This window comes from Antedon mediterranea, chromosome 5 (assembly GCF_964355755.1).
Source record: "Antedon mediterranea chromosome 5, ecAntMedi1.1, whole genome shotgun sequence".
Lineage (NCBI taxonomy): Eukaryota > Metazoa > Echinodermata > Crinoidea > Comatulida > Antedonidae > Antedon > Antedon mediterranea.
The window spans coordinates 23,686,003-23,708,944 of NC_092674.1; the positions used below are offsets into that span (position 1 = coordinate 23,686,003).

The window sequence follows — 22,942 nt, forward strand, 5'->3', positions numbered from 1 at the left end:
CCTCGTATCAAAGGCCATAGCAGTTCTGAGCCTTGTTTTTCCAGTAGCTTTAGCTTCTTTTCATTGGTTAGATGACATAAAATCTATACAGCCTGCTTTTTTGAAGGTAAGAAATAAAAATGTGGATATTGTTTGAATGTTTGCTTGGATAATAAACACCAGTGACGTTATAAAGTGCGATAGAATATGTTTCGAAACGTAAATAAAAAAAATAAGCACTAGTAAAATTAAGTTTGCAGTACATCATTCGTTTTCAAATGAAAATAAAGTATGGTTGAGAATGTCCCGAGGTTTCGCTGGTAATTACAATTCACATTGTAGTATACCGACTTGTTGAGACATCCTTAATCATACCTTATTTTCACTGTTACAATTACCGTACTATATGAATGGGTTGTATTATTACCATAAGTCAGATGCTTCTCTGAGGGTAGAGTAGGGCGTGTGACGTAATTAGCTCTTTGACGCAAAGCCAGTTCGAATCATGAGAGTGTGTACCAAAGACAAATTTCGTGATACAACGGCACACATGCCAATATTTTGAGAATTATTTAAAGTACTGGTCAACGCATTACATTGGTTCTATGATATAGGCGCCCGTATGCATTATGTGACGCTGTATCACGTGATTTATCTATAATACTTGATCATTGTAGAAACATACATTGAAGGGTATTGAACTTTTATCAACATCTAAGAGAAGAATGGAAAATCTTTTTAGAAACTCCATACCTGTTACAATTGTTTCGACATTGTTTTAGTTTTTTTCTTAATTTTTTTATAATTATTATATTTGTATATATTCGAAATAAAAACAAATAATACTGAGCATAAGCTGTAATTCACTACAATATATTTAAACACGATTTAAAAAATATGTTGACCTTGATACTTGGTGTACCGCAGCGGCGGCAAACTTATCAACATATTGATTTTCGAGAAACGATTTTTAAACGATATAAAGTACACACAATTAATTATCAAACAATTTTTTACTGAAAGCAAATTTAGTATAGCAATACATTCGTTCTGTATTTACATATTTTCCATCATAACCGCCATATTAATTGATCTTAAATGTTAATTAATTCACAAAATATGTATTTTTCATGTTTTTTCAACCAGTAATATTTTTAAATTTGTAATTTATAAATAAAAAAAAATGACCATAAGGATATTATTTAACATTGTTAGCATTAATAGTAAAAATATGATGCTAAATAAATGACTCTACACTAATGTAGTATATTATACAGACAAACTGAATCCCTCCTCTCTCATTTGCCTATGGTTAGAAGCAACATATCATCGCTATCTTTTTTTATTATTATTATCTATCAAACTAATTGTTTTCTATTGATTTTTCCTTTCCCGTTTCCCGCCTGTCTCTATCCGTTCGCTCTGTGTCTCAGGCAGACCTGACTCAAGATCCTGTATCTTTCTGTGATCCTTTTTCCTTTCCCGTTTCCCGCCTGTCTCTATCCGTTCGCTCTGTGTCTCAGGCAGACCTGACTCAAGATGATCCTGTATCTTTCTGTGATTATTTTTCCTTTTCACCGGATTTATTGTTATTTGTATATTAGGCTTTTTTTATTATTTTTTTTTTCTATTATTGCTTCAATCTTAAAAGCAAGAAAATAAATGTTATTTGGAATTAAATTTTCAATAATTTTACAGGACACAAATCCACGTTGTCTTTTATGTTTTTTATGTTGTGCTTGTAATTTATGCCTTTAATACATTTGAAAAATACCACAGATTCCAAATATTTTTTTTAATCAATAATTAATAAATAAACGAAAAAAAATTACATACGAGGTTTGATATAAGCATCAACGAATAAATATGAGCATGCACAAAAATGCCTGCTTTCTGCCGTTATACCAGGGAAGAGTGACTCTTCCCTGGTTATATATTTGGTACAATAAGTCAATATTATCACACAAAAAAAGAGATACGATGTTCTTAATTAGTGACGATATAGGGAAACAGTCAAGTTTAAATAAAAGTTTCATTAGTACGATACGGTAACTTCATTATTTATTGCTATCCGTATAAAAAAGGCAGACAAAACTAAACATCAATAAAAACGAAAAGTTACAACAAAAAAACACGAACACTTGTTTAAAAATGGTTCCTCAACAAGAAACAAAGAAGTAATACAAAATTTACAATGTAATGAAATTGATATTAATATTAATACTTAATGTTATTCTTTCTTGTAGGAAACAGAAAGCACACTTGTGAAAAGAAATCATATAAGGAAATTTGATTTATGCTGTGTTATTCTGGGATTTTCGGTAATATTGTTATCTTTATCTGTATGAAATTTAAAGACTAAAATATTATTCAGCAATTTAATGATATTTCCACTTAGGCCTAATGGTTGTGCTTATTTTAAATTTGTGTTTGTCTCTTTTTCTTTTTTAGACGTTAGACAGATTTTTTAATCCTGCCTGCCTTTGGTCACAAACAAACATTACATTAAGCCGATTTTCCATTAGGCGAATTTGTTCACGCGAATCGAAAGCGCCCTCCTACGCATGCGTATTCATGTTTACCTTTTCCAATTCCCTCTCTACGCATGCGTATAAGCTGACGCTTTCGATTCGCGCGAACAAATTCGCCTAGTGGAAAATCGGCTTTATATTTATGGGTGTTGTTTCTAGGTTTTTTTCAGTCTATTTTGGATTCCTGGAATTGTGGTGACTTTTTACACAAGTAGTATGGGCGTGTCGGAAGAGATTGCTGAGATGTGCGTGGTACCATTAAAAATGTTCTCGGTGGCCACCTTAATAAGTAACATTTGCGTTGATTGTGTTTAAGTATATTAGTTAGGATCTACTGTACAAACACTATTAGTAACCAGATTTCAATGGTGAAGTAAGGCCCTGTTTACACAGCCATAACTAAAATTATCGGTTGATTTATTTAACCATCACTATAATATCTCTATGATATAACCAATCAAATAACTAATAAAAGGTGCATGATCATTACAGTACACACACCTGATTCTGCAGCTATCACTAGATAGAATCTAACTGACTATAGTATCGCAAGTCATCTAGATACGGGTTTGGCTGTATTATTATTATTATTATTATCAAACTTTATAAAGCGTCAATTCAAAGACCGAGGTACAAAATAAATGGCGCTATGCATGTTAGTGGTCGAAAAAATAAGTTTTGAGCAATTTTTTAAATAAGGCAACAGAAGAGCAGTGTTTAATTACACTATGTCTACTGACAGCTACAGAATCGGGTGGAACGGGAAATGCTCAATTCCTTCAGATAAATGGTTAAAAATCATCGCATTATGGATAATTATCTCATTTCAATGAGATAAACTCAAATCATTAATTTATGAAAATTGCTATTTTTAAAGTTTGATTATTCAATAACGGATAATCGATATGAAGTCTGTGTACAAAAACATTGATTTGTACATATTTCTTGTAATTCAATATTTATTCAGGCATACAGTTAGGGTGAAAACGTGAAAAGGCTTCCTATAGTCTATAGGCCTATTGTTTTTTAAATATGACCAGTGCTGTTTTTTCCATTTCGCGCATAATAATTATTGGTATTTCAAAATACCTTCCATGTAAAACTGACAAATTATGTTCACAACATATATAAAATGAAATGAGCTCTAGAAGTTGAGGATTGATCTGAGAAAATCTGCATTCAGTGTTACTTTTAGCAAAATCATATGTAACATACACACTAAACATCTGTAGCAAATAATAGTGGAATTTTTTTATCATTTTGTTCCGCTAACACCATATAACTTTCAAAATGTTCCGTTTACGCAATAAATGCGTATGTTGTCTTCTTCCACGCTGTTTTTGAAACTTTTATAAAGGCTTTCTAATTATTGTCTTTTTTCAGTTGGATGGCGATCTCATATTACGTCATGGTTGATATTACATAAGAAGACGTCGGTAGTGTTTCCTAGCTCTGTTATACGAATGATCATATTTCTCGCCGTTTTGAATCTATTTCCATTACTCGGGTATGTTCTATAAAAATCGTCTGTAAATATTATAATTATGTTGTTATTATTAATAATATTATTATTCTGGAAACACAGGATCGCAATCCTATATAGTACTATTTATTTGACATGCAAACCTTTAAACAATAAGTTAAATATTCTTCAAAAGTTATGCTCATTTGTATTTACAATCTAAATTTTTCACTGAGCAGAAAGCTACCAACAATGCTGTTGGATCGATAGATTTTTGAACAAAATTGGCTTCCTTCTATGATTTTAAATAACACATGTGTCAAACCAAAAACTAAGCAAGAAGAAATACCACAACGATGAAACAACACTTTGGTTTCAAGGAAAAACAAAAACAGACTTTATTCCATTGCGGCTCACAACTCTCTGGATCACATGTCAGCATTACTGAAGGGATTGTTTTTCAATTTTACAGGATACATGGAACACCTTTAGGAGTTGCAGCACTTCTGTTTGGATTCATAGCGGAATCACTATCCGTGCAAATAGCAACATTCGTTGTAGAATACAAAATGGTCAGTGTTATCGAATGTCTTTGTTCAAGGTTTAACTATAATAATAATATTTGAATTTTAAAACAAACACCTCTTATTTCAATACAGAAAAGAAGCCGCCCTCTAGTTGTATCAAGCAAGAACTACGGAGCGATCATTGACAACTGACATTGAAACGACAAATGGAGAAACTCAGAGATGCAGATTATTTAGTTGGAAACACATTAGTGTAAGCTATTATAAAGAAAAATAATAACATTATTATTGATAATTATTCCTAATAACTGCTAACATATTCAAATGTGCAGTGTATTCATAAGAATATGTTACAAGGTTTTTACGAACACTATTGTTGGCATTGCACCAGTGTGTCCAGTTTGTCCAGATGTATCTGTAATTTAGCGTGAGATCATCAACATACTTACATTTTCCACAGCATCCCAGACTAGCATCATTAATAATAAGAAATAATATTGGTCACAACTTTGTGCTCTATGGCACACCAGATCGGATCTTTATTATACCCGAGACAATTACCATCATGTTTTTAATAAGGATTAAAAAAGTAAAATATATCTACAGTAAATCATATTAAAGATGAAATACACAATACATAAACAATGAAAGAGATTAAAACATTAGAGAAATAATAGAAACGGGTCATGCATAATACAAAACTAATTGTCTACTAGATTTCACTCCTTACAAAGCAAAAATTAAAAGCCCATAAATGATTTAACTTCCTTGCGTCAATAATGGTAGTTAGTTTCCTAAATAAGTTGTAATAGGAGCAATCTTTATCAAGTAAGTTAGTAGAGAAGTAGCAATCTTTATCAAATTTTAAGTTAGTAGAGAATGAACAATCTTTATCAAAATTAAGTTAGTAGAGAAGAAGCAATCTTTATCAAATTTTAAGTTAGCAGAGAAGAAGCAACCTTTATCAAATTTTAAGTTAGTAGAGAAGGAGCAATCTTTATCAACAACATTAAGTTCGTAGAGAAGAAGCAACCTTTATCAAATGTTAAGTTAGTAGAGAATGAACAATCTTTATCAAAATGAAGTTAGTAGAGAAGAAGCAATCTTTATAAAATTTTAAGTTAGTAGAGAAGAAGCAATCTTTATAAAATTTTAAGTTAGTAGAGAAGAATCAATCTTTATCAAATTTTAAGTTATCAAATTTTTTAGTTAGTAGAGAAGAAGCAATCTTTATCAACATTTTAAGTTAGAGAGAAGGGGCAATCTTTATCAAATTTTATGTTACTAGAGAAGAAGCAATCTTTATCAACAACATTAAGTTAGCAGAGAAGGAGCAATCTTTATCAAATTTTAAGTTAGCAGAGAAGGAGCAATCTTTATCAAATTTTAAGTTAGAAAGAAGAAGCAATCTTTATCAAAATTAAGTTAGTAGAGAAGAAGCAATCTTTATCAAATTTTAAGTTAGTAGACAAGCAATCTTTATCAAATTTTAAGTTAGTAGAGAAGAAGCAATCTTTATCAAATTTTAAGTTAGTAGAGAATGAACAATCTTTATCAAAATTAAGTTAGTAGAGAAGAAGCAATCTTTATCAAATTTTAAGTTAGTTGAGAATAAGCAATCTTTATCAAATTTTAAGTCAGAGAGAAGAAGCAATCTTTATCAAATATTTTAAGTTATATTATATTAGGCCTAGGCCTAGTAGAGAAGAAGGAGGAATTTTGCATGCTGCCCTCTATAAACATTATATAAGTTTTATGATGTGTGACGTATTGCCACACGAATTGATCATGCATGCAAGTCGTAAATAAAAATCTGAGCAAATGTTGGACAAAGTTTCGTCATGTTTCAGCTCAGTTTTACTTTTAATAAAAGAAACCTGAAACATTATCTCCAGATCTCAAAAAGAGACCAACGCTAAAAATGGATCACAAAGTATATTGGCTGCTTACAAAGTTTCTCGTTCCACTCGGATTGACTACATTTGTTACGGATATTGCTGAACAGGTAAGACTAGACTAGCTTAGAAAGGCTAGTAGGACTATAGGCCTAGGCCCGCTGTACTAAGAAGGCTTCCCCAGCCCGGCTAGCCGCCTAGGGCGCTAATGCATTTTTCACTCCTAGGCCTACAGGCTACTATATAGGCAATCCCTAGCCTTCCCGCTAAGTCTACTACGGATTTAGAGTAGTAAAGTAGGTAGGCCGAGGCTACTAGCCTAGATTATTATGAATACCGTCGTGTTCGGCCGCCAACGAGTTCGGCCGCATGTATTTAGTATGGAACGCCAGGCTTGCTTGCATTGTTTATATTAAATGCATTGTTTAGATTGGCGATCTCCGTGGCTTATTCCATTAAAAAAATAGGGGTGCATTGCTTTACCGATTTTTCTCTACATTTGTATTATTGTATATAATATTACGATTTCTTTTCAGATACAGTTAGATTCATCACAGATAGAGAAAAATGAAAATTATTTTATTATATACAATCTTAACACATTTATTATCAATTCCTGTATTTTTATTTAGACATGTTATAAGTTTGAGAATTTACGAACGATTTAACTTAACTACCATATTTTATAAATAAACATATAATATAACATTTATATTTATAATTGTTTTTTTCATATATAACCACTAGCATGCATTAAAATTGACTTTATTACTAGTAATAACATGTTATATTACAAAACTACTTAACTAATAAGTAATATAGTTTGCAAATAGTTTAAAATGTAACAATGAAACAATATCTTTTTTAATGTTTATTACTAACATACGATTTTTACTAATATCTTAATCTTCTATCTTTACATACATTAAAACTGACTTTATTTCTAGCAATATCATGTTATATTACAAAAGTTCTTAACTAACGTATTTTGCAAATAGTTTAAAATTATATTTAATGTTTATTCTAACATAAGAGTTTTTACTAATGTTTTAACTAATTTAACTAACATACATACATTAGCACTATTCAACGCGAGCATCGCGAGTAATAAGTTTACTCGCGGCAAGCATTTGAGAACGTACACTACGTTGGCCCTCGCGGTACTCGTCCCACAATGTTTCAACTCCATTCTTCTCCAACACTGTTGCTTTGCACGTCACATTCTTGTTTCTGAGAAAACATCTCCATGTTGTATTTGCCCGTCTTTTATCAATCTTCTCTGTATATTGGTACCCATGACTGTCTACAAGCGAGTCCTGAAACAACAGAAGGTTAAGTTGGTTTTCACAAGAAATGCGATAATAAAAAAAAAATTACAAAGAATAGATTATAAATATTTTAAGAACTTACATTCCCACCTTTTGTTGTTCCTGCTAATCGCCGATAAGTAACGATGTCATCATCAACAGCAGGCATCACTGGTATTGGTTGTGGTTCAGGGTAAAGATTCAGTACCTCTTCTTCTATGAACGATTGGTTCCAAAAAGTCGCCAAGGTCGGCTGCAAAAATCTCCAGTTGCGGCACCGGTTGGCCGTTGTTTTCTGGAGCACATTCTCTACATTTCTAATCAATAAAACCCTCTTCGACGGCTAACCTGTACGCTGCTCCTCTTTTCACTCCTGAGTCACACCGACGATGTTGCCATCTCTGACACTCTTCGCAAAACGGTCCTTCTTGCTGTTCCGTTACGGGTTCGCGACATTCAATACAATCGTTCATGGTTCGTAGATAATCAGTAAAAGTGTAGTTAACAATTCAGATGGCAATTCCACCCGATTCTGCTACTGTCCACAGGTGCTATCTGTAAAACTATAGCAGAATCGGGTGGCAATTCAGAAATAAGTAATATTCTCTAAAATGAGGCTCTTATAAAGATGCGCGCACTCCGGTTATTGTTTTACCGAGTACAAAAAAAGAATCCTTAAATGTACCGAATTTTGTGTGTGTGTATTGTGTGACGGTCGGTAAACGCCTAACTTAAAAGCGTTATTAATAAATAATGGTCATTGTTTAGCCAAACTTCTTGCAAGTAACCGACTGCGCTTATGTCATCATGCGCTTTTTGTAGGTGACTATACTTTTAAACTTTAACTTTAGAGGCCTAACTGTAATAAATCAAACCGAAATGAATAACGATGCAAGCGAAAACACACAAAATTATATATTTACAAAATTTCCTTTTTCATGTAACGCTACGATGAAATCAAACAAACTTGACTGTTTTTTTTAAGTCTTTTTACTAATTTTTGTAATAACTAGTGAATCACGTTATGAAATTAGACATTATACAGCAAAGTTTCGATGTTATACTTAGATCACTTACCCTACTTTTTTTATGTGAGATTATACAGTCATAAATATCTGACGTTTTATTATTAACTAAGTACAACAAAATGTTATTTATAAATCAAATTAAATGAGATTTAATGTGTATTCTGTGATATTGAACATAAAATCATGCTTTCTTTTTTCTTATATAAAGATTGAATTATAAATAATGACATAAGAAAATGAAATGTTTTCATTTTTGTACCGGTCGGAAAATGTGCCCCAACGATTATATTTAAGACTGAAAGGAATGCAAGTTATATACAGTACTGTCATTAGATTAATTTAAGGATATGCACTTCTATAAGTTATAATGAAAAAGAGTGTGTGTACTTTACAAATAAATATTAACTTTTAATTATGGTTTTCTTCATGTATCGTTGTTGTTACTGTATATCAATATCGGTGAAGTTTGCCACATATAATTTGTACATTTGAAAATCAGAATCAGTAATGTATACCACAACTTAATAACATTTATTTTTACAAATACTGTACAGAGTAAAATAAATATAAAACCAATAATGAACATATTATATTAACATAACGTAAGAAAAGAAATGTAAGTGAAAACGGACGCAACAACAATAATAATTTCAGGTTTATTTATTTAAATTGTTCTTGCAGTTAACAAACTGAATTACAACAATCGTGACAATTTATAAAAATAGTAAATATTGGATAAATAACATAATAAAATGTAACATTAATATTAACATCTCCATTAATCACATACAACAAGCAAGCTAGCTTCCCTCTAATTATTAAAAACATAAAATAATTCACCATTATTTTTATATTTAACTTTGCTGTTAATAACACTTCAACAAATTAAAGACACGAAACGTAACACATTTCATTGTTATGTTAATAAAAAACAACCATGCTACACCACCTTCATTGTCTAAGATGGAATTCAAGACACTCCCTCATTGTTTTAAAACAATAGCAGTAGTAGCCTTTTCAGAGTTTTCGCAATCCAATGTTGGTAGGTTTTACCATAGAGATATTATACACTATAATATCTCTATGGTTTTACTGTGGAACTGTATAATCCTGAAATAATTCAAGCCTTACTAAATATTAATTTTTCCAAAAATCGCTATAAAAAAGGAATTTCAAAATACTGTAATGTTATTTCCTCCTATTTTCTTACGAAGGCATAGGCTTATTTAAGTATTGTTGATAGTATACAATAATTATTAGACATACAATAGGCCTATATAACCAGAGTTTTAAAATACTTAATGTATTAATAACTGATTTAATGGTCATTTCTGTTTTTATTAGAACACATTAGGCCTGCAAGAGTAAATGTACAAGACACAAGTACAAGTTTATTGCCCGTTTAAGATTATTATTATAATAATAAACGTATATCTAAATGATTTAAAATAGGTTCAAATATATCCACACCACAGCATTCTAAATAATACTTATATCACAGAAAGTAATATGATAATACGCCGTACATTTTATGTGGTCAATTTCGATCGATCACGTTAGAATGCACCCACATTTTTAGAATGGAATAACCCAATGAAAAGACCAGCAGAACAAACGGAAGTTGATGCATAGTTGGCGCTCCATACATATCGCCTTATATGGGCATTCAAAACATTGCGGCCGAAACCGTTTGCGGCCGAACACGATGTACACCACTAGCTAGTAGGCCCTGTCAGTGTCTGTATGTATACTGCTGTCGTCCACTTTTTAGGCCCTAACTAGCTAGTAGGCCCTGTCAGTGTCTGTATGTATACTGCTGTCGTCCACTTTTTTTCAATACAAACAATTATAGAGCAAAACAAATCAGAGAGTATTAAAAATAGTATTTATCAATAAATTTTAATTTATTTAATTAAAATTATAAACAATGCACAACCAACCAAACTAGGCCTAAGTTTTTTCTTTTACCAGGTTTTGAATCGAGGACTATCATCTGCGGAAAATGCCACCGAGATGCTTGCTACCTTTGGTATAGCATACTCCCTCACAAAGTTTGCAGCTGGACCTTTTGAAGAGTTTAAAAATGTTTCCTTGGTGTTAGTTCACAACAAAAAGGAAGCAAAAATCGGGCTATTAACACTTTTTTTGGTTTGGATCATCGTTTTGATATTTGGCTTACTAACAGGTGAAATTTATAGTAGAACCCCTCTTTTCGACATCCCTATACTATTAAGTGAAATGAACAAATTAAAATATATGTTGTATGTCCAACCCATATTCAGGGGACACCCATATTCAGGGGACACCCATATTCAGGGGACAACCATATTCAGGGAAAACTTTATTAGTGATTGCTGCTTACTATACTAACTAATAATTGTTGAAATGTCAATGAGAGCTTTTGAATGGAAATTTTAAAAATACACCGGGCCCTCTGAGAGACCAGTCTTTTAATGAAGAGGTTGCCCAGTATAAATAAATATCAAACAATCAGGTCACATGTTAGTGGGAAGGCCCTTTTTGTTCAATAATGGTTTCACTAGGGTGAGAGATCTCATTCCCAAATTACTGCAAAAATGACAATGCTGTGGGTATCAGTGGCTGGATCTCATTGGTAATACAAAATAAAATTTAGCAAATCTAAATCAAAACGATAAAGTCAAACAGCCAGAGCTTTCGGGCAACACTAGCCCTTCATCAGTGCAAGTGAAAGTACTTGGACAAAATTGAGAATATAAAGCTATCTATATTATACAGGTATGGTATATATAAAATATAATTATTAATTTATAAATTATTAATAATATTTTATTTCAGCATATACCGACTTTGGATACTTCATCACACATACACTTTACAGCTTAGATGAAAGAGTTGGCGAGGCTATTAGAAAAGCTATTTTAATGCTCAGCTTTTTTCCACTTTTTCAAGGATTGGTAAGTGTAAAAAACAATTAGTTTTGAGTTAAATTGAATTTAGAGAAACCAATGTGACTTATATTAATTAAGGAATCATCTATAAATTAATTAATTATTAAATTATATTAAATAAATTAATAATAAATCAATTGAAATTCGAAACCTTTTCAACTACAGTATGTGGTTAGACCTATGTTACAATTAAAACATCACACATTCTCTACGTGAATAATCATTTATCATTTTTTTAATAGATATATTACATAGCAGGCTATATTCTGCAGATGAAATACACTGCCCTCGTTGGGACCGCATCTGTAACAGATGTAGCAGTGCAGGTCAGTATTGGAGATTAAAGCCTGTTTTCCTGTCGACGTTATTTGATCGTTAACAATAATCGGCAATCTTCTATGTAAACATTGAAATGTTAATGATTTACAGGAAAATGTACTCGCTATCGTTACCATTTCAACTTGATCGTTTTCAAACGATCGTTGCTGATAGCGTCGAATAACGTCAACAGGAAAACAGGCTTAAAGAATACAAACCATGGTATTATTAATTCAATGTTTTATAGTTTTACCGTAGTAGGTTATGTTTATTGTTTAAGTGAATATTATTTTTTTTATGCGATCGTAGCATCGGTAATTTGTACTATCAACCCTGTTAAATCAACTGCATAATGAATAAAAAACAATAATTTTAATCTTGTTCTTATTGCAGGGAGAATTATTACCTAATACCAAAAACCCTGGTTTTTGGTCCATAATAATAGTTACTACTGTACATAGAGCATAAAACATTTTATAGATTGAATTAGGTTCACTGGCAATCCTAGATGGCTGTAAATGTTACTCTCGCACGCAATTCATGATGAATGGCACCTCTAGTTGGCCAAAAATGACACTCTCATAGCACACTAGGAATCAGCAAAACAATCCTATTTTGAATTTAATGCGAACGTCAGGAGGAAGTCTTCGATAATAATGTACTTCTGGTATGGTAAACGATGCAAATAATATTATTAGAATGTATGTTACTCTTTTGTTTGTTAATAGAGAGGTTTTGCAATCTTACGAATACGATAACGAAAACGGATACGTCACGCACACGTATTCGTTTTCGTAAGCCATAAAAAAATCTGTTTCGCATGGCAACAAAATATTGAGACGCGTCCAAAATATGACTGCGGTAAATTTGAGCGAAGCGCAGGTACGTGTTGCTTGGTGCTTGGCTGCCTAGGCCTAGCGTAACACCAAAGCGAGTGAGGACTTTAAAAACTGCTATTTATCAAAATTGACTTGGCATTTTAGTAAATTACTTTCAATAAATCTATAATTATATTATGAATCATTCCGGATTCAAATGCAAAATGTGCAAAGTAGATCTAAAACTATACTCGTTTTGTAGTTACGAATATGACTGGTAATATTCGTCAACACGAATACGCTTTACGAATATGAAATGGGGATCAGCTCAAAAGTTTCACAAATGTATGACGTATCCGTTTTCGTTATCGTATTCGTAAGGTTGCGAAACCTCCCTAATAATGTCACTGTGTCGTGTCAGTCCAATGAAGGATTTTACATTTAGTAATCGCGATCGTGAATAACGCATGGATGCCAACTATCACTCCAGTTACTGCAGATACTTTAATTGTAATTTTCCCCTGATATTACATATTTGTGTTGATATATGTGGTGTTATATAAATACTCGCATAATGTTCTATACTTTTTAAAAATATACCAATTAATTTGAATGTATTTTCCTCTCAAATTGTGATAAAAAATTACCACGCATATACTTTTGCTAAATGCGTGACAAATATGTGGTCATGCATTGTTTGTTCAAAATGCGTGTTTCAATAAAAATCATTTTGAAATGCAGGACCGTCCTGCACGATGCGAGACGGTTGCTAACTATGGTAACTATGGTATAGTTAAGGAAAATGTTACTTAATATTTGATTTATTTTCTAAATTTAGGGGTACTCCTAATAAATGGGTTAAGATTAACCCAATGTAGTTATCTTTTTAACATGATCCCTTATGATTATCAATAGATTGCTACGATATTTGGATTACTGCAGACAGATTTAGTTAATACAAACCCTGTCCTGGTCCCAATTATTGCTGTATATACTGGTGCAACAACAAGACTTAGTATACTTTTTATTGGATTTCTCATATTAAGAAGATGGAGACAAAATCATACCACGATTACCACCGAACTAGCAACAACACAGGTATGTGAAGAGTAGCTTTTTACATCCATGGAACTGGACAGGGCTTGAACAAATTATGTTATCTACGAATCAAGCAACTTCAGATCAGATATGAACTACTGTAACATTGCATGGTTCATAGTTGTGGGATTTAATTGAGCATTTTAACACTCTCAACCATACAAGTATGATACTTCCTAGCTTGCTGTAAATATACATTAAATAAAACTTATAACCCACAGCAACTTTTTGCTCATTTAGAGAAACATAAACTTTATTTGAGTAATAAACCAACTCTATTATGCATTGCAGTTTTATTTTATACAGATTTTCTTTTGCCAACACCATAACTTTTGACCCAAGCTTAAAATTCAACAATATTTATTCAATATGGATCCATGTGTCTAATGTTTGTGTTTTAGGAGAGTAATCTGAGTGTTTTAAGAGTACTGAAATTTTGGTGGCCGATTGCAGTTGTTCGGGGCGTTCAAACAATCAGCAGAACGATTATTAACTTGTTTGTAGCCAGAGATCTAAATGGGTCAGATGAGGCAATTCAAGTAAGTTAATTTTATTGTAAAAATAATAACTATTGTGCAGGGGCGGATTCAAGGGGGAGCCCAGTCGGCCCCTTCTGAATTCCACAAAATGTAATGCAGAGAATAGGAATTTCACTAGTTTTAGGCCCTTCCCCCGCTACCCTTCCCCCATATTTCAAATTCCTGGATCCACCACTGATTGTGTATTTACAGAGGGGATTAAAATGACAACACAAAAGCAGTCAAGGCATATCATTATGACTTCTTGTTAGATTTTAATTCTTCTCTAATAATTTTTAAAAAGACAAACAAAGCACTATTAAATATTCCAATGGAACAAACTACCTTTCACCTACTTACTCTCTTTCAGAGCCAACTTTTTCACTAAGTTTATTATTTTTTCAAGGCTGTAGCTGTTCTGAGCATTGTATACCCAATAGGTAGACTTCCCTTTGGTTGGATAAATGATCTCAAAACTTTACAGCCTAGTTTCCTAAAGGTAAGCCTAACAATAGAGTATAATTTGTGTCTTGTTTTTTTGTTAAAGGCCTTAGCAATTCTGAGCCTTGCGTACCCAATAGGTACATTTCCATTCAATTGGTTAAATGATGTGAAAGCTCTACAACCTACTTTTTTAAAGGTAAGAAGTTGGAATAGTGATGTTACCATACTGGCTTACTAAGCCAGTATTTAATATCATTTTTGGTCAAATAAGACGTAATACACACACACAGAGCTTTTCAGTGTAAAGGCCAATTTACACAGACAACGAGCGGTAATGTTAATAAAAATATAGAATCTATGTTATTCTTTATGATCATTTACACACAACGCAGAGTGAACAGGTGGTTTCCCCTGGGAATAGATACAGATTTTACTTGGCAAAACTATGCGGTTTTCAACTTACTGTTCAACTACTCGTCTGGGGAAATTTGCCTTAAGTCTTATTAAGTGTCTAAAAAAGATGTTTTGCATACTGGGGAAAATACTTGCATGTTTTTTTTTTCTGAAGAATACCATAAAATGTTGTTTTATCTTTATTTGCCTTTTAAAATGTTTGTTTAGTTTGATCCATTTAATTTTCACTACTAAAATTTTTTATATCACTTTATTATACACACCTTAAGTAGATTCTTGTCATTTGGTTTTAGGATTGTGTGTCACTTGATATTCAATAACTACTTCATCAAGCGTGCAATTTTGTTATGTTTCCATTGAATTCAGTTTAAATACGCGTTCATTCTTTACACAGTGAGCATGTGTGTGACATGAGGCTGTAAGACTGATCGCGTTCCAAAATCAACCTGTCATGTGCGGCTGCTATAATTGTTCTACTGCGCGTCCAAAATTGGAGTCCTGCCTTTTCGAATGGTTTAGGCCTTGGCCTACATTAGTCTCTCGTTAAAACTAGGTATGTTATAAAACAAATGAATAATAATTAATTTTTTTAATTTGTCCATATCACTGGAAGTTTGATTTAAAATGTATTTATATATAAGCACTCTTCAATAAGAATGTTGCATTTGATTGGCTGTTTATTTAAATCTCTGTCTACACTATCAAACTAGTTTGACAAAAAAAGTGTGATGTGCCCTAGTATGGTAGTGTAATGACATATCCACATTAGTTGGATCCATGATCCTCATGATTAGGTGGTTTATTGCATTCAGGTTTTTGAAATGCAAGAGTGGTGACTGATGTTGGAAAGAAACAACTTGTATTGTGTGTACACTGTGTGCTACAGTAGTACCAGTGTATTATAATGTGTTCTTGCAATGGGTAGGTGCTGCCTCATTAAATACCACCAGTCAATCTTTCAATGCATTAAAATATTTTGTCCATGCCACACTATTTCTTATCTACTTTTATTAACAATTGCACTTTTAATATGGTTTGTATTGTTGCTTAAAATAGCTATAACCAAATATAATAAAAGGAGAAGATACAACAGTTCCGTTGGCGGTGTAAACCACATCCGGGTTACTATTTGCCAACGCCTGAAGGTGGCGCACTTCTTTTTCGCTAGAAGAAGTGCGCCACCTTCAGGCGTAGGTAAGGTAAAACTTTTATTGTAAATATCTATAAAAATACAAACGATAATTATTTATCAAAATGATTATCTAAAATATTAATAATTTCAAAATTAGTAGAGCACAGACGCGAGAACATCAGATCATCACGATCCATCCAAACGTGGGATTAGACGGGAACCATATCTAGAGCCCGCCGTCGTTCGGCTGCTGGTTTCTTACGCGTCCATATGAATAAGCGTCCGCGTTTCCTATCTTTCTATGTATAACAGCGCGTACTGTTGATTCTTTACCTATTTATATTCTTTGCTATAACCTATTATTTGTAAATTCATATGCAAACTTTGTATCTATAAATAGAGGCATCATAATCTAATTGAATGCTTTAATTATTTTAACCTTTGAACCTTAAAGCATGATAAGAGTGAAAAAGTAATGATTAAATTCATTGATTACCTTTCAGTATTTTTAATATTTATATTTGTTTCTTATAGAAAAATGAGAGCACCGTGGTAAAAAGGAAACATATAAAGAATTTTGATATATGTTGTCTTCTGCTAGGATTTGCGGTAATATAATTTGATCTTTAATAAAAAAAAAACCAAATATGACTATGCATTTTCTAATAAATAAATAACTGACGCCAATTTTATATTGTTTGTATATTATATTTTATGATTGTAGGTTTCTTCCAGTTTATTTTGGATTCCTGGAATTGTAGTTAATTTTTACACAAGTAGTTTGGGTGTATCTGAAGAGGTTGCTCAAATGTGCGTGATACCATTGAAGATATTCTCTGTGTTCCCCTTATTAGGCAAGGTTACTTTTTATATGTTCTTTTGGAGTCAAATACTTTTATTACACTTTATTAAAATGGAACTTGGAAAGCATTATTATAATGCTATGCAAGTTAGGCTTCTTACATGGTCAATTCCATTTCAGTTATACGATGCAACTTGTGCCCAAATATGTTAATATTATGCCCAAATAAGGGCATAATCATGCTGATATATGGGCACATCACACTTTGTTGTCACATAAAGTTTAATAGTGTAGACAAAGCTTACTGTACTAAAACGTTATGTTACAACCCTATCTGATTTTTGTTTAATAAACTTGCAAATCATACTTGTATTACTTGACTTCATTTAATTAATTTAACTTATTTTATAATAATTGTTTTTCTTTATTTTTCTTTCTCGATTTAGTGGGATGGCGATCCCATAATACATCATGGTTGCTATTAATGAAGAAAACCACAGCAATATTTCCTAGTGCTATTATGAGATTGGTCATATTAATTGTTGTTTTAAACGTGTTTCCAAAACTAGGGTAAGATATTTGATTGTATAATAATGCTCTGTATAAAAATGTAATATAAAGTTACACTATCAAACTTTATGTGATGTGGCCATAATATGGACATGATGATGTCATATCACTACCATATTTGGGCACACTTTTTTCGTCAAACTAGTTTGATGGTGTAGACAGCTTAAAACAGTAAATGGTGAAAATGTAATAATTGGAAAAAGAATGGCTTCAGCTCGGATTATAAAAGGATAACACACTGTCAGGTTTAAATTAGATGGAGTCCACATTCATGTAAATTATGCAAGTTATGTTATTTAATGTCCCAAGTAATTTTAATTAAAACTTAATGTCATAGGTGCTAGTCGTTGCAAGTCCGAAACTCCCTATTGTTTAAGATTGGTTCCCACTAGGACGTAACGCAAGGACATAAACAGAACGTAATCGTGTTGACCAATCACAAGCAACAGTTTGAATAATCCATCGTTTGTGATTGGTCAACTAACTTATGTTGCATGTGTGTACATGACTACTGTCAATCAAGTACTCTTAATGTTTACAATTTCTTAGCTGGTATTGAATGGTTGCATGCAGACGTGGGTGATATAGCCTGTGCTATTTACAAATGAGCATAAAGCCAATTAGTGTTGTAATTAAACATGTTTACATTTTATGCAATTACACTCAACATCATTTATAGTTAATACTATCATGCTCCTAATTGAAGTGTTATAAATCAGTAATGGCTTGTTTCTATGTGATGGATATTAATTACATATTTTATATTATATTTAAGAAGGATAGTGAATAAATTTGCTTATGGTTATCCATGGCAATTTGTGTAAATATATATATATATTTTTTGGATGGCTCAAATCTAGAGCATTACACAATCGATCACTGTAAAATGTCTGGGACTGAATTATAATAAACCCAAAATACGCAGATCTAGTCTGTGCAAAACCTCTGGGCTATTATTGATAACTGTCTGTATCTTCCTACTACTAAATTTCAAATATAACTCCCATATTTATTCGAAAAACGCCCCGTTTTGAATAAACGCCTCCCCCGAATAAGTGTCCCCTGTAAAAAAAAACGCCCCTGAGCCTTTATTATTTCCTCGAATAAACGCCCCACCACGTGCATTATATACACAATATTGCATTACAATCCAACAGATTTCTATTTGTAGTAGAATTTATTGATTGACATGATCTACAATTTACCAAGCATTTAGATGACATTTTTTACTGTAGTTTAACACTTCTCAATATTAATTGTGTTGTATTTCTTCATATCTATGGGGAATTTATTTGATTATACATGTTACCATATTACACCCAAAAAAATAAATTCCTCCCTCAAATAAACAACTTCTAAAAATCCTCCTGGACAATAAACGCTCCGCGGTGCAGGCAAGCACAATGGCGTTAACAGCATTGAGAGTTGGCTTTATTACAGTGGTTTTTTTTAATGTTACAGGATCCATGGAGCCCCCTTAGGAATTGCAGCACTTCTGTCTGGTTTTGCAGTGGAGGCACTATCAGTACAAATAGCAGCATTCGTTGTAGAATACAAAATGGTCAGTTATTATATTTTATTCACTACTTTTTATAACAATAATATCAAGCTATTGAGCCAAAATTATGCAATTGTATGACCCACTATACAACCCCTGGGATATCTGATATTCGGTATACCTTATGAATAGTCTACCCCTTTGTCAAAATAGTGACTTACCTTTAGGTGACCATGACACATCCATTTTAGGTTTTTTGACACACCTGTGTCGATAATTATTTTAAAATGACTCATCCATTCGAATCCTGCAGAAAAGAAGCCGTCCACCAGTAAACAAGGAGAATGGTACCATACAGTCAAGTAACGAACAAGAAACAACAACCTTCATAAATGGAGATACAACAGATGGCCAGAAAGTTCTGGAAGAAAAAGAAGAAGATTCAGTTGAGATGAACTCATTAACCAATTGATATGATGATGATGTGGGGCGGATTGCTATAAGCGGTCTATAACCGGTCTTAGCGCTTAGCCGGCTATAATTCGTGACGTAGCAAGTAGTCTTATATTATAGACCATTGCTATACCGCGGTCTAACCTGTAAACGGTCTTTAAAATTAAAGCCTACTCGAAGGAGTCTTAAAACAGTCTTAAACCTCTCTTTTTGTTGCTTTTACGTATTATTTATCGTCAAAGACAACCAATTGAACGAGTTTTAAGTGTTAAATCAAATAATAACGGTAATTTTATTGTTATATAGGCCTAGAATGGATTTTCTCGCGTAGAAATGTACGTACTGTTATGATTGTGAATTGAACAAGCGTGACGAACATTACCTTATTTGGTATTCTACGCGCAAAGTACGCCCTCAATTTGTTACTTTACGCGGTCTTATCTAAGACTGGTTTATAGCAATGGTCTATCAGGAGTGGCTTTAATAAGACCGTCTATCTGATAAAGCCGGCTTTAATCGGGGAGTTAAGACCATCAGTTAAGACTGTTTTATAGCAATCCACCCCTGGTCTTTCTAGTTTAAAATGCCATTTCAGAAAATATATATAGGGATCATCAAAACAAACCCCCGACTATGGACTTGGAAGGAATATATTTTATACTATATCTGATACTAAACCAAAGATTAACATTCCTAATGTTTTCTAAGATTAATATGATTAATGTATCTCAAAACATTTAACTCTAAATTCTGAAACCAAAGTTTAAAATGTTGTCTTTATAATGACATTTATAAATTATATATATAATAAAGATTTTTATAGAGTATTGTGTAGTTTTAAGATCTTTCAAAGTTTATAGAGTGGGCTTTCCAAAACATTTTTTACAGACTATTTATGACTAATAAATAGTATTAAAGAGGACAGGACAAGATTCCATTCCTTTCAAGATTACCTCAAAACATTTTGCCTTTTTTATTAAAAAAAAATTGAATACAGTATTGGAATAGAACCACCTTGTGTTATACATAGAATTGTAGAGTGATGTCTTCCACAACAACAACATTATTTAGTTTATTGCAATAAAAATAATAATATTTGTTAAGCCAGAGACAATCGCCGGTTAATCACACACCAAAGTTGCTGAAGGTGCATATGGAAAGGCAAAAAGATTTATCACAATTTTGCTTGCATGTTAAGTAATATAAATGCTGTGTTTTGTTTTGTTGCTATGCTATTGTGCTGCAAATATAATTAACAATTTAAAACTAAGTAAAAATGTTTACTTTATTTAACACTTTCAGTTTTTATTATAAATGTACTGAAGAATAGTAATATCGCTAATATTTAGCGTTTTGTAATTATATATAGTAAATGTAAATGTGCATTTTATGTTAAAGTCTATATCATTATTACAGCAAGAAACATTAGGACGACATTTTACACTACTACTGTAGGGAGAAATGTGACGATGTTAGGAGAAAATAGACTAAAGGCCCATTTACACTAGGGCGATAACGATCGACGATAAAAAGATAAATATGCATTTTCCATACCTAAAACAAAAGAATTTTAAAAAGTTTTCATCCTAGAACTATAGGATTATCATCTATGCTGCCTTTAATGAAAATAATATTTCCACACGTCCAATCAAATGACGTCATGATTAGTAAGAGCAATAATATCGTTACAATACAACGATTTTATGGTTTTATTGATCATGACGTCATTTGATTGAGTTTTCAAAAATATTATTTTTATCAAATACAGCATACATGATTATCCTATAGTTATAGAACGAAAAATGTTCTAATTTCTTTCGTTTTATCCAAGAAAAATGCATGTTTATCTATTTATCGTCGATCGTTATCGCCATAATGTAAATGGGCCTTACTATTATTTTATGTGTATAAACTATATTGCTGCAGCTGATATTTTAGTATGGTATAATCATAATATAACTGACATTTTCTACTTTGTTATAAAAGTAATGATGTAAATTCATATTTAGACCTATTTGGCAATATTTTACAATTGCTTGTTTATATACTGATTACATGTTTATAGTATGAATATTTTAAATAATGTTTAAACGTTAAATATTTTATATACTATAAATAAAATATAAACAATATTTTTTCCTGATTTTGTGTGTTTTGATTATACTGTAATTTTTTATAGTGAATCAGATCAGTGGATATACAGACAGACACACAGACAGACATACATAGCTTTCTGGTTACAAACACTGAATTGAATGTCATACTTAAAACCAGGTGACTGTGACTGACGATAAAAAAAAAACCCATAAATGTTTACATGCTATCATAAATGATTGTAAGCCTACTATATTGCACTGTTCTCAACAAAATTGTGCCCAGATGGATTAGAATAACGATTTACACATGTATAATACTTAATCCAGCTCTTTTTCTGATAAAAAAATCTGAACAGGTTATATTCTTTAAAAGATGGTTAATCTCTTTAAAAGATGGTTAATAAAATATACACAGTTTGAAAATAGTAATGAACAAAGTATTCATTATATCATGTATAAATGAGAAAGATCTATTCACGATACGAATTGTGGGCACCATTCAGGTGCGTATTCTGGGGTTCAGAACTCCCCTCCCCTTCTTTGACAGCCAACTGTAAATTGTTGGGAGTAATAATTAAAGCTATAACTCTTAAACGTAGTTCCTGGAGGTATTGGAATTATAACTATTATCAACAGGATCTTGCTATTGAAACAAACTGATTACTCAAATTATAGCAATTACTGATATAGATTATAATTACCAGGATAACAGACAATCATGACAACCACAACACTGGCCTGGAACTTTCTGTTAGCAAAACTAATTTAATTCCAGTACAGACCTTCTTATGTGGTGAAATTAGACACAACTTAGTCTATTGGTTAAATGTAATTTGTATACAAACATAATAAAGTACAAGCAATACGTCACTAGTGAGGCGTGGTAGGCCCACTGTATATTCAAATTAGGTAATACGTCACATTCGATATAGGAAGGGTATGTACCTGTACCTATGTACCTGTACCTATGTATAATTTAAAAATCAGCAATAGGCCTACGTGATTATGACGATTTTAGGTTTTCGTTTATACGTCATAAAGGACCGGGGAGATTAGGTCAAGAATGGGGGATTGCGATAAACAGTTCGTGATTATGACGTGTTTCGGTTGTACGTCATACAG

At 32.1% G+C, this 22,942-nt stretch overlaps 1 protein-coding gene and 2 long non-coding RNA genes across 4 annotated transcripts in view; 2 read left to right on the top strand and 1 right to left on the bottom strand.

Annotated features, from left to right (window-relative positions):
• The window catches only part of LOC140049947 (uncharacterized), a 48,325-nt gene that overhangs the window by 12,542 nt on the left and 12,841 nt on the right, over positions 1 to 22,942 (bottom strand). Inside the window, exon 2 of the long non-coding RNA XR_011845332.1 lies at positions 19,493 to 19,692. This is a non-coding gene — a long non-coding RNA (uncharacterized lncRNA). The remainder of the gene's footprint in view (positions 1 to 19,492; positions 19,693 to 22,942) is intronic.
• Positions 3,970 to 4,825, top strand: LOC140049949 (uncharacterized). Its single transcript, XR_011845333.1, has 3 exons — positions 3,970 to 4,017; positions 4,445 to 4,544; positions 4,632 to 4,825. It is a non-coding gene; the product is annotated as an uncharacterized lncRNA (long non-coding RNA).
• LOC140049946 (progressive ankylosis protein homolog) lies at positions 5,327 to 21,636 on the top strand. Of its 2 annotated transcripts, none has more exons than XM_072094899.1 (12): positions 5,327 to 6,504; positions 10,701 to 10,914; positions 11,547 to 11,665; positions 11,902 to 11,985; positions 13,711 to 13,893; positions 14,295 to 14,432; positions 14,818 to 14,910; positions 16,936 to 17,010; positions 17,126 to 17,255; positions 17,650 to 17,773; positions 19,235 to 19,334; positions 19,585 to 21,636. In XM_072094899.1, the coding sequence occupies exons 1-12, from the start codon at positions 6,421 to 6,423 to the stop codon at positions 19,741 to 19,743; spliced, it is 1,503 nt and encodes a 500-aa protein (XP_071951000.1). In that variant the 5' UTR covers positions 5,327 to 6,420; the 3' UTR covers positions 19,744 to 21,636. The 2 variants fall into 2 exon arrangements, with proteins under 2 accessions (XP_071951000.1, XP_071951001.1); XM_072094900.1 differs by lacking the exon at positions 14,818 to 14,910 and adding an exon at positions 14,959 to 15,051.

Bases quoted from the DNA above. Each gene is read 5' to 3' on its own strand.
- LOC140049946 (XM_072094899.1), top strand. From the start codon at position 6,421: ATGGATCACAAAGTATATTGGCTGCTTACAAAGTTTCTCGTTCCACTC. The intron at 14,433-14,817 runs GTAAGTTAATTT...TATTTTTTCAAG, and splicing joins GGTCAGATGAGGCAATTCAA to GCTGTAGCTGTTCTGAGCAT. The intron at 17,011-17,125 runs GTAATATAATTT...TTATGATTGTAG, and splicing joins GTCTTCTGCTAGGATTTGCG to GTTTCTTCCAGTTTATTTTG.